This window comes from Anneissia japonica, unplaced genomic scaffold (genome assembly GCF_011630105.1).
Source record: "Anneissia japonica isolate Jap-2015-1 unplaced genomic scaffold, ASM1163010v1 scaffold3372_len255902_cov201, whole genome shotgun sequence".
In the NCBI taxonomy this organism is placed as follows: domain Eukaryota; kingdom Metazoa; phylum Echinodermata; class Crinoidea; order Comatulida; family Comatulidae; genus Anneissia; species Anneissia japonica.
The window spans coordinates 213996-226633 of record NW_022693616.1 but is presented as its reverse complement, the minus strand read 5'-3'; the positions used below and the strand labels follow the sequence as shown (position 1 = coordinate 226633).

The 12638-nt window shown below is 35.5% G+C and overlaps 1 protein-coding gene across 5 annotated transcripts in view; it reads left to right on the top strand.

Annotated features, from left to right (window-relative positions):
• The window catches only part of LOC117100856, a 90031-nt gene that overhangs the window by 28890 nt on the left and 48503 nt on the right, over window positions 1-12638 (top strand). For 4 of the 5 annotated variants that reach the window (XM_033240691.1, XM_033240689.1, XM_033240687.1 and 1 more), the window contains exon 2: window positions 5164-8306. In XM_033240691.1, coding sequence (XP_033096582.1) covers window positions 5179-8306 — 3128 coding nt within the window. In that variant the 5' untranslated portion in view covers window positions 5164-5178. Of the gene's footprint in view, window positions 1-3699; window positions 3727-5163; window positions 8307-12638 lie in introns of those variants that run through there. The other variant, XM_033240688.1, reaches the window with a different exon arrangement.

The window sequence follows — 12638 nt, the reverse complement described above, 5'->3', positions numbered from 1 at the left end:
CTCTGTGTATGTGTCGTAAAAATCAAAATTAAATTACAAAAGAATGCAAGGTGCACCATTATTACTTTATTATGCTATTTCATGTACAATATTGTTTTGTTATGTTGTTATTATTTATAAATTTACAGACAAATATATTTTTAAATACATGTTGATTGAATTTATTTCCTAATTTCTAAAAAAAATATTAACGTAAGAACTACAGTATCTACGCTCACGCTAGCTGTTTGCCAATTCGAGAATGGCGACTTGAAATACTGTTTGGCAAAGAAAAAATTGGCACCGTTTGCCAAAATGGCGAAAGCAAATTTTTATATAGGCCTAGACAATTTTAATCTTTATCTAGGCTAAGCTACCATCTTGAGCAGCGGAGCTATCGCCTCGAAGTGACCCTATTTTCACCGCATGTGCAGTATAGATTTGCAGACACTGTCAAGTTCCCAGATAGATAGTTAGATCATTCTGGACATGCCTATGGACATGCATGGGCAGTTTTAAAGCAAACCGTGTGATCATTGCCTGCTCATGACCTGCTAACAAAACTGTCTTTCCTACACTAAAGAGAATGCAAAAATGATATTTCTTCGGCGATTTTATTGTTTAAAACATATGTTGTTATACTACTTAAAATTATACATGTATTCCGAATCTCAATTCCGAACGTATTATTTGGTCCATACAGAAAATTATACTTTAGAACCAGATGATCAGTTATGTAAGCATCGTATAAGCAGTAGCAAAACAAGCATAGGCCTACCAGATGCCGTGAAAACAAACTGTCATGGCATATGCCATGGGCATTATATAAATTGATTAAAATGACACGCAGTAAATGTTAATGTTACATAAAATGAAAGTTAAAGCTTCCACCAGACAAAACTCAAAGCTTGTTTCTGCAGGTGATTTTTTTTGTAGATGTTTAATTCAGATTCGGACGTCGTTAGTTTCATCAGTGTAGATGATTATAAACAAAAATACATAGCTTCACTCATGTTTTCTATTTTAATTATGGAGGAAATTTGTAGAGAATGAAATTTAAATTTGTTAGATTTATTTATATTTATCTCGAAAATAAAACGATTAGTGTTCATTTATTTGTTTTGCTTTGTTTATTTGTTGATTGAACTCCATCCTCTCACGTACTATGAAACTTTGGGCGATCTGACCTCATCCCATTCGAAGCACATGTTTTCACACCTCTGCTGCATCTCTGCAAAAAAATTAACCAATTTTGGTGGGCAGGGTTTTGGAGGCACGGTCTCCGACACCCTCAGCAAAGGTTGTCGTGACGACGAAAATGTGTAATCCTTGGTTATAATTATATCATAAAATAAATCAGACGTGTTTTAACATCGCAAATTAAATTTTAATAGTAAACAAAATACAGTATGTCGTCTCTCAATTCGGAGGACCTAGAGTAGAATTTACACCATTAAAACTAGAGATGTAGATGCATCTCCATCATATAGCCTATAGCCTATCCAGTAAACTGTACAGGTAGGCAGCGTAGGCAATTTAATTTTAAACTTAAGCCAACATGTAACAACACTGACTTACTGAGCACATTTTAATTAGATTTGTGATTTGTAATATATCAATTAGACTTGCCACAAGTCTCTAATTTATTTATAGTATTAGCACATTTCGGAAACACCACCAGCGTCAGTTTATTTCGAGAAACTTTTAAAAAGTATACTATTGAACGCCATGCAAATAAGTAAATGAAACGCCATTGGTGCCAAAATCGATTTATTTTTAAGCATTTTCACTGTGTCATGAGTGAACATAAACATGCAAACATCTTAATATTTTCTAGAAACCACTCAATTGCATAATTAAGAGAAGCTATCCAGTTTTGCATTTGGAGTACTAAATGTTTATGCCTAGGTAGGCTACACCCAGTTTGTAATTCATAATACACAAAAGAATAAAAGAGGTCTGACACAAAAAAACTCCTAGCACTAAAACAGCCAAAACCTATTGTAGACCAACATCAAGACAAACACCCCATTGTGCACCTACCTTACAATGATATAATCTATTGCTTTCGACAGGGGTGGCTTTCTTCCGATTTCCACGCTATGTACGTACTGTTTTTCTTTATTAATTTTGTCATAAACTGAAGGCAGATTTTGGTAAAACATAATCGTTATATTTTAAATAATAATATTAAGATCAGACATATATGTCTACTTTCTCAAATTTACTGTATAATCGGAGCACATAAATTTGAATTTGCCATTGAGACGAAAATAGGTATGAAATACCAAGGGGCAGACGTTATTGAAAGGCCATTATTTCAAAAACCACATTGAAAATGACCCATTAAAATACATATAAAAACTTTTTAAAGGATAGTAAATAGATTTTTTTTATTTATTTTAATTTTTTTTTTTTTTTTAAGTTATGGTCCTCTAAAAATGCTCCAAATTCCGATCAAGAAAAAATACCTTTTTTTTCAAGACTACTCCCTCCTTCAAATACTGTCATCGATTTTGCAAAAATTCCAAGGAGAGGTAATAGAGGTCCTTGATACTAGGAGGAGAGCTAATTGTAGCTCTCATCTAATTTCTTTTAATCAAGGTCTGGTTTGTTTATCATTTAATTTCAATTATAGCCCTAAATTTTTTTTTTTTTTTAAATATTTTATCTCTGCTCTTGTAATGTGATGTTTGTTTGGTGTCATTTCTTGAGATTGGTTTGGTGTTGATGTATTTTTTAATTGTTTATGCCAGATTCAAGGAACATTTCTGATCATGTATTTTTATATGTGAATAGACCAATAAAGTTTATCTTATCTTATCTCTTATCTATTTATCTTACACAGGCTTAGCCAGCGAGCCCTCTGGCTGTCTGTTGGATGGCCAACAATTATTTAGGACGGCCACTTTTACCGTGACGGCTTGGCATAATCAGTTTGGCCTAATTGGGCCTGGTCTACCTTTAAGAAATTCTTTATATTCTTCAAATCTATCGAATGTTACATTAAACTAAAGCTAAATCATATTCAGGTGAAAAAAAAAAAAAAATCAACCTTTATGATTGAATGTACGTTGTTTTCATACCAATGTTCTGTGAGGATTCCCAAAAATGTAAGGTTTAACCATTACCTACCCGGCGAAAAGTTCACTTAAAACACGCATTGTGTTAAAAGCATTTATACCGCACTGGAAAATGGACGGTTCTGAGTCGGCCACAATGCACTCACGTACTGGCTCTGAAAATACAATACTTGAGATTCGGTTCTCTGACATAATATTGTTGGTGTTCGTAACTCTCTTGTTAATTAATTCATGAAAGTTAAATTTTATTAGTCAACAAAATATAGTAGCTCTAGCCCTATCTCTTGATTCGGAGGACCTAGAGTAGAATTTACACTAGACGTGAGAGATGAAGATGCATCTGCATAAAAACATTATGTGAGTAGCCGCGCACAATCTATGTCTATAACTGATATATCTTTGTGATAGCTAATTCAACACTATTCCTTTAAAGAAAAAATTCCAACATTTAAACACCTTTAAATGCTCTCTAAAGATCATAATTTTCTTTTTTCCTTAATGTGTTTGGGAGAGGGCGTGGTCTCAAGTGGACATGGCCTCCCCATCGGCTCAGGGCCACGCCCACTGGCTTCAATTTTGGACAGCCTATTTCGTTTTTCTGGCTAAACCCCTGCTATCTTATCTATAGTACTTGAAACAGCAGTCGCTTGTAATGCATCAAAAAGTGAGGCACTCTCTAGTAGGGACTAGGCCCTGGACTAGGCTTAGAGAATGTCCGATAGCTGCCAGTCATTTTTGTTTCATTTGTTCAATAATTAATCCTGTTATTACCGCCTTTACGACTGGTTATAAATGAATAAGATATACCATAAATAAGCAAGAAATTCATTTACGGAACCGTTTTTTTGTGAAATTTTTTTGGTTTTTAAATTTGGCGAAAAAAATTTTAAAACTTCCGCCATTTTGGCGAAAGAAAATTTGACCCTAGCATGAGCATAGAGTATAGAAACCCAGTTTATCAACAATTGAAATGGTCATCCAGTATAAAGATCAATAAGCCCAATTGGTCACCCCAGAAAACATAATAAATATCAGTTAATCAGTTGCTCACCCAGTATAAAGAATGATAAACCAATTAGTAATAAATTTAGTAGACAGATAATTAACCCATTTATGTAATAAACAAAATTTAAAAAAAATTAAAACATAGATCAATATCACAGTTTCTTTACTGTATCTTATACTTCATGTCACTTTAACCTTTGATTTTATATTTTGTTAGGCTGATACTGTATCTTCAGCCTTGCCTATTGTATGCATAGTGATAATCACTTGTGACAGACAATTAGTTGATCGCTGGCCCAAAATAACAGCCTGAATTTCAACGTGATACCAAGAGATAATTTTTATAGAAGGTCCCTTATAATTTATTCTTCTGTGAAATTATACTTATATTTTGTATGCATGGGCAACCCTTTTGGATATCCCAGGGGACAAATCATTATGCTTATGCTCAAAATTGTGAATTAAAACCTATTGAGTGTCAATAACATATGCTGTAGTAGTAGCATATAATGCAAGACATTTTAAGCATATTTCATGACGCCATTATTAAAGTTTTCCTATTTTCACTAAATAAAATCTTTCTGTATATTCTAAATTGTTTACAGAATTAAACTAAATAATGCTTTTTCTATATAAATAATTAATTCAGAAACTATCACCATCTTTATTGATGACCTCCTCTACTTCAGTCTGTGGCTATCTCTATAGATTATTATGATGTCCTGGCCATGCCACTTCAGCAAAGATCTGCGCTAATAGGAACAACAAGCTGTCAACTGCAGGGTTGTGGCTAGCTCACAGTGTTGGAATGGTACTAGTCGCAGGTCACATGTTTGATTCCTACAGTAGCCAAACTTTTTTCTGTGGCTATAAGAAAACCATTGAAAATAATATTCAAATGAAGACAGTGAAATTAATTGCAATATTTATAGTGAATGGGAATGAAATGATCAACTTCAAATTGGATAACAAAAAAAATAATATTGGTCTGAGTCTCATCAATCTGGGCCCTCAAATGAGCCATGTGAAAATCAGTGGTACTAATGACCTGCTATTCGCATAATCTAATTTTTAAAATTTTACTTTTGTCTTGTAGGAGCAGATTTTGAAAATGGCTGAGCCACAGTTTGAAGATGCCTTTGAAGATGCTGAAAGTGACTTTATTGCAACTAAGCCTTCTACCAATATCAATGGCACATACAATGGCACAGACACCACAAATGGTGACCTTCCAGAATCCCAGTCTAGTGAAGGAGATATGAATAATTTTATTGATGCTGATGAAAGTGAAAAGGAAAATTTTGAAGATGTTGAAGAAGAGGAGGAAATACAAGATATAGAAAAGGAGGAAGTTAAAATTGATGTTGCTTTAGAGAATGGTTATCTGGAGATGCCATCAAGAAGTGAGAGTTTGGCAGGTGTACATGAAGATATGACAGAAAGTGATAGTGACAGAGACATTCCTGATGAAGCAATCCATGAAGCAGACAACCAACATAATGTTAATGAGGAGGAGGAATCTGATACTGAGGACACCGAAGACCATCATAAACATCCAGAAGGAACAGAAGAGGTTGTGAAAGATGAACAAAATTTTGCGCTTGGTCGTGTTAGAATGAATGAACTTTTAAATGGCAGTGTACAGGATGAATGTACTGAAGATGATCTACCAAACGAAAACAATAGCAGAATGCATCATGTAGAGGAGAGTGATGAAGAATCATCAGAGGAAGATGAGGAGGAAGAAAATGAGCATGTTGATTTAAACATTCATGCACAGGATCATGTTGCTGGTTTAGCATATAAACGTGCAGTAGTTTTCCCACACCAGGATGCTAAGTGTGAGGATGAGCGAGGATTTTCTGGAGTAAGTGACCAACGTGATGGGAGTGAGAGTGAGTCTGCCGAAGCTGACATGGAATGTCCAGAGGAGGACTCATCCCCAGGTACATTTAGCGGCCCAGTCTGTGCACACGGAACCATCCCGATGCATCAGGAATTGAAAGAGGATGAAGAAGAAAATGAGGATGAAGAAGAAGACCAATGGGAAGACGAACACTTGCCTACAAATATGAACTATTTAACTCAGCAACAATACCATGTTCCTTCCAATGGACATCGAAATGATTTATTTTTTACAGAGAAGTCAATCCCAACCACAGGTAGCCCATCCGAACAGACTGTACAACCTCCAACTCCACCACCTTCCCCTGTACCAAATTCATCAAATTTACCTTACCCAGAATCAGTCGATCATATGAAGCTTCAACTGGCTATGACTCTTGATACGAAGATAGACAAACGACTAGAGCCACAAGTACAAATGCAAACTACTTCTTCCAGACCATTAGTTGCTGATCATAATGGAGATGTTCTGGTGGATGTGGCTCCTTTGGCAGAGCAGGTTTCTGAAGAATCATCCTCCAATATAAATTTATTAGTTTCCAGTCACCTTGGACAATTGGCATCCTCAGTTGATTCAGAACCAACTAAGCGACCAAAAAGGAAATCCAAAACGAAGATGATGACTTCATCTTCTAAAGTACCACAAAATATTAAACAGAATAGCACATCATTGATTAAAAAGACATTGGACTCCTCTGATGGAGAATTAGAACTCATTGACAGCAGTGGCATTAGTAAAGCAAAGTCTGAAATGACAAAAAGTAAAAGAACTGCTCCTGGCAAAGCTGTTGCCAGAAGCTCTCCTGAAGATGGCAAAGCCATTACCAGAACTGCTGCTGGAGTACCTTCCAAAAAGCCTGCTGGTGTAAAGCAGAGTACAATACTCAGTACACGCATGAAAAGCGAGATACAATTTATTCAGGACATTGAGAATAGTTTAGCAGCAGAATCATTTGTTGATGCTGATGACGAATGTAAGAAACAAACTTTGGATGCAATGCTTTCTGGGAAAATTAGCGGACGGTATAATGATGAATATGCACCTGTCTCCTCAGTAAAGAAAACAAATATACCAACCACAAAAGTAACACAACATGATAAAAAGTCTTCACCTAAAAGACTTTCAGGAGCATTTGTGACACGGCCAAAAAAGGAATTAAGTCATTTAGTTCAAAATAATTCAAACTCAAATTCTAGTAAACAATCCCAGTTAGAATCGGCCTCAAAATTTCCATCTAATAGACCATCAGAAGCGCGCAAAGGAGATATATTGTTTGATGATTTTGCAGAATGTAGTGAATATATAAAGAAAAAGACAAATTCTGTAAGCGAGTCAAGACCTAAAGACGAGGTTACTGAACCACTTAAAGCTAGCTGGCGTAGACGCCGTAATAGCTATGAACTAGCTAATCGTGATAGTTCATCTGATGAGGAGGATAGTTGTACAACGACTGGCAGTGAAAGTACTGCTGCAAGTCAGGAACCAGTAGTTCCTCCAAAACATTATAGTATATTGGATGTTGATTTGAATATATTAGACAATAAGCCAAAAGCACCTTCTAGTAGTATTGATGGAAATCTACTAGAAAAGTTAGCTGAGCGGGAGTTAGCTCACATGAAAAGTTTACACGTAAAAAACAAAACTCCAAGTCAGTTTGAAGACGCAAATGCTTCCATGAAATCTGAACCTAATGAGGAAAAAAATGATATCCTTCCAACAAATCAAGAAGATGTAAAATCCACCCCTGCTAAACTGGCAAGTAAACCCAAAAAGGGTGTCTCACCAAAACAGTCATTACAATCACCTAAACAGCCAGCCAAGGTGAAATTAGACACAATGATCAGCCCAATGGAATATGAGAAAATTGGACTGCGTCTAGCAGGTCATACAAATGCATCGTTGTTAGGAACTCCAGATGAAGAGGGTGATCAGTTTTCGGATGCGTTTGAGGATGCAGATGAAGATGGAGAGGAAGGAGATGTATCTGTGGAAACCAAAGTAACACATCATCAAGCAGAACAAATTGATGATGAAGATGGCAGTGAGGAAAATTCTGATGACAAATACCACAACATTGAAGATATAGAGCAAGATTATCCCCCTGCTAGCGAGGATTACCCCATCCCTAAACTAGCCATTGACGAAAAAGCATTACAACGGGCTATGGTAGAACTTGAAGAAGCAATTGTGTCCGTTAGCCGTCAGAAATTACGGAAAGTTCCATCGAATGCTCCAAGATATTCAGATTCTCCGTGGGTGCTAAAGCCAGAAGTGGCACTTAAAATGGAAGAGGATGACCGGAGGAAAAAGATAGCACATGAAAGACAAAGAAGGTTTGTAAGAAATGATTTAATTTAATTTATTTATTATTCTAATATATTGTATGTAAATACTATACCCAAAGTAAATTGGCGGTGGCAGATACCACAACACTAGGCCTGTATATACTGTAGGCTATCTGTAGATAAAATCACCAACATACCATTTTGTTTTTGTGTGGTGTAATTGCAATAACAGAAAGTGTGGAATTGAATAATGTGACCCAAAAAAAGACTTGGCCTAGATACTGTACCTGTGTCAACACCTTGCTCACTGTGGCCAAGATGTGAGTAGTTAGGTATTAGGCATTGCATTATTACCTGGTGCTGACATGATGATGAGGATTATCAAATGGATTTCAAATAATGTGCCCTTACTCCTGAGTTGACACAGAAGTACAACACTGCCCTCTATTGGTAAATATAGGCTGCTTAGTCACAGATAGGATTACAACTGCTGTATAGTCAATTCAAATCCAAATTCTAACATCTAATAAAATAGTGAAATCGACTACAGGTCTTCCTCTAATTAAAGACCCCTCAATTAAGGACTGCCTCTAATTAAAGACCACTTTTCTGATGTCCCAAATTAACAAATGTCTTTTATGTTTATTATTCTAATCACCAAACCTGCTGACCACAGAAACCCCAGTCCCAAAAATGGACTTTAATTGGAGGGAGACCTGTACAACTAAATCTCATCCCTCTCACTGTAATGTAAGCATAGAAAGATAGAGAAATTAAGGAGATGGATGGTAGGAAGTTGTTTACATCTGAAATGCATCCCCACTGTAATGCATAAATGACAGAAGGGATAGAGACATTGAAGTGGTAATTAGTGGTGGATGGTGGGTATCTGTTTACTAAAAAAAAAACCTTTACAATTAGCCAATGTTTATGTGCAGGATAAGGAAATTGAAGGAAATGCTTTTGACTAGTGACAGCAAAACCACTGTAAGCATAATTGATAGTGAAGGGATAATGTGTAAAATTATTCTAACCATAAGTAAACCACAGGTCATGCTGTAGATAGTAAACTTTGTTTCATTCACATCTTGTGATACTGCCCGCTGAAAGAGAATGTAAACTACAACCATATATACTGTAATTAAAGATTAGGGATAGGTTTTCACCAATCAGTGCATACTGTATGTATTTCATATTACATTATAATTCAAATCTTACCTAATCATACAATGAGAAATAATGTTTTAATATCTTATATTGATCTATAATAAACCAGAGCAGTCACTCCTTCAACTGCACACCATCCAGTGGTGGACCGTCAAGGCAAGCAAGGTATGCAGTGCATACCCTGGCTAAAACAAGTACAGTTTCTCCGTTTTATTTAGCATTTCTTAGTCAGAATCTTCTATGTAAACCTTAATTTTTCGAGTTGATTGCTACAGTTCATTGGAATACTAAAGTTTTCCATTGTTTGGCCTACTTTGGTATCTAGGATAGGTCACAGTCGGGCGTATCGCATCGTACTCTCAGCTGCTTAGAATTTCCGCATAGTTGGTTTCCAATATCAGCCAATTACGTTTTCAGTGAGTCAATAGGAGTCAGAGCATACCCTGCAACGCCTTTGCTATTGCGACAACCGTGTGGTGGTGTCAGAATAGCCAATAACACTGGAACGGAAGCGGTGCTTCCAAGAGTATATGCGCATGCTCTTCTCACAAATCAGGACCTCCACTGGCGATCAGGTATTCTATGTATAGGCCAAATCTCAGTGATTAAAGTTTAAATAAGTTTGCATACATATGATCAGTATAGAAGAAATTCTGAATTATTATTTTTTTTTAAATTTTTTATTTATTTCGGTATAAAATGTAAAAATACAAACTGGCAGCAAGAGCTGAAATAGGTTGCATTACAAAAAAGATATATTACAAAATTACAATATAAGAATTTACAATATATAATATTTACAGGATAAATTCAAAATGGAAATACAATAAAATTAATTATTAAAATTCATTCATTAAGCTACAAGAAAAATAATTTATCCAACTATACAATTAACTAATTTTTCATTGTCATTACATCTAATACTGTATTAATCATTTTAAATTTCTTTTAAGAATAAATGAGATTGCACAAGTTAGGAATAAAGTACAAAATTACAAAAAAAAAGACAATAAATGCGAAAAATTATTCAAAACAAAATAAATCAAAAGTAGAAACTACAGGAACTTTTTGACTCGTAGACTAAAAAGGTCAGTAATAAAAGTTTCATTGCAAAAGTCATTCATTTAATAAATTTATCAAAAATGGGATAGGAGACTGCCCAACAGTTTCATAGTGGGTACATTAGCAAGTAGTGTATCATTAATAAAAACGTTGGGGGATGGGGGTGTCTTTAAAAAAGAGATTTGCATTGTGTTACACTTTCCCGGATTTGGCTTCATGTTATTTAATTCACACCAATTAACAAGTTGATCAATGTGACGTTGGAGGTTACAGGATTGATGTTTAGATCTAATTTCAACTAGTGTTAAATCGAAAAAAAATTATTACTTGAATTGAAATTTGTTAAAATACAGGAATAGGAATTCTTTTGACGAGAAGATACTACAACCATGCCGGTATTAAAAATAACATACATTTGTATTTTGACTATAGGACACAATCTAATTCTGTATAGTAGTAGTAGGTTTACGAAATTTTTTCTACTACTAGCAGGCCCTACTGTAGCATCAGCGGCGTAGGGGCTTGAAATGGAAGGGAGCTGATGGGGGTGGGAAGGTGGAGGATTAGTGATTAGGTGAGGGGATAACTTGCAAAATAAGGTGATTTGAAGTCACGTTTAACTACTTGAGCATGATTTGTAGGTAAGAAAATTTTTTTCATGGGGAGGGGTGTATGTGCGCGCCCCTCGTAAACCCTAAATAGGCCTATGCCAATACCCAGCATACCCTGGAATTTACCCTACGGTCCGCCACTGACACCATCCCCCTCCCCATTCCACTAAATTTTATGGTGATCCATTCCTTCGTTTTTTGTCTGATCTTGCTACCAGACAGACAGACAAAACATATTACATACATTTATACATAATGTATACCCAATATATTAAATGCTCTATATTCAATTCAATTTATTCAAGAAAATCCCACCAAGGGGAAGAGAAATTCAAATAGTACATAAGGTACATAAAAAGTGCACATAAAATTTAACAACAAACAAAACTAGATTCGAACTCGTCACTGAGGACGAGTTAGTGATCCGCCGCACTTTGACCCTCGAGGAAGTGTGCGCGGTGCTGATTGAACAATATTTAAATGCTGAAAATGACTTAAATATACGCTATTTCAGCTTTTTTAAAAAAGAATTTGGAACACTTTAAAATATATACTCATGCGTACGCGCACGTCATGACACGCGTGCGCATGTTCATGTTACAAAATGTTGTCTCCTGATATGAGATATATATGTATCAACTTTCATTGACAAACGCCTGCTGGTGAGGAAGTAATTATCATTCATAATATTTATCATATATAAATTTTATTTTAAAATTCAGATGGCAATATGGTGATGCCACAATGTCCGATCAGCTATTATGATATATAAAATCATATCTACAACTCATGTGCTTTTAGAATATGTAATACAAATTGGGGTCACCTTTCATCCTAAGGAGCTATAACTGATTAAAAAAAGGCATGATATGAAGCACATTTTAATGTTGACGCACGCGTACGCGCGCGTTATGACGCGCACACAGGAAATTAAGGTACATAACTTTTAACCATGACCTGAAGTTTATGCCCACTAAATATCATTGAGAAATCACGACTGGTTAAGTTGATTATGAGGTCATTAAATGTTTGAGGAAATAAAGATGAGGGGGTCATCAAAAACCTTTATTTTGACCCTGATAACATCATCAAAATGTGAAAAGAAGTCACATAATCAAAGAGAATTGCCTCAGCTACAACATACTTAAAGTTGGAAGACGATCGACCAAGAATAAGCAATATACACCCAAATGCGTATTTTAAAAAATGATGTCATCGATAAAATTTAGTTTGTTGAATTCAGATGGGAATATGATGATGTCACAATGTCCGATCGGCCATTATGAGCTAGAAAATCATATTTACAACTCATGTGCTTTCAGAATATGTAATAAAAATTGGGGGTCACCTTTCATCCTAAAGAGCTGTAACTGTTTAAAATTAGGCCTCATTTTAGTAAAATTTCACTGACATCGGCACAAATGCGCACAAATTTCACTATGTTTGATGCGTGCGTACGGCTTTGTTATTGGCCATAAGGTGATTGAAGAGATCGGAAACTTGTAAAAACAATGTCAGGAACCCAAAATGTGACAAAAAA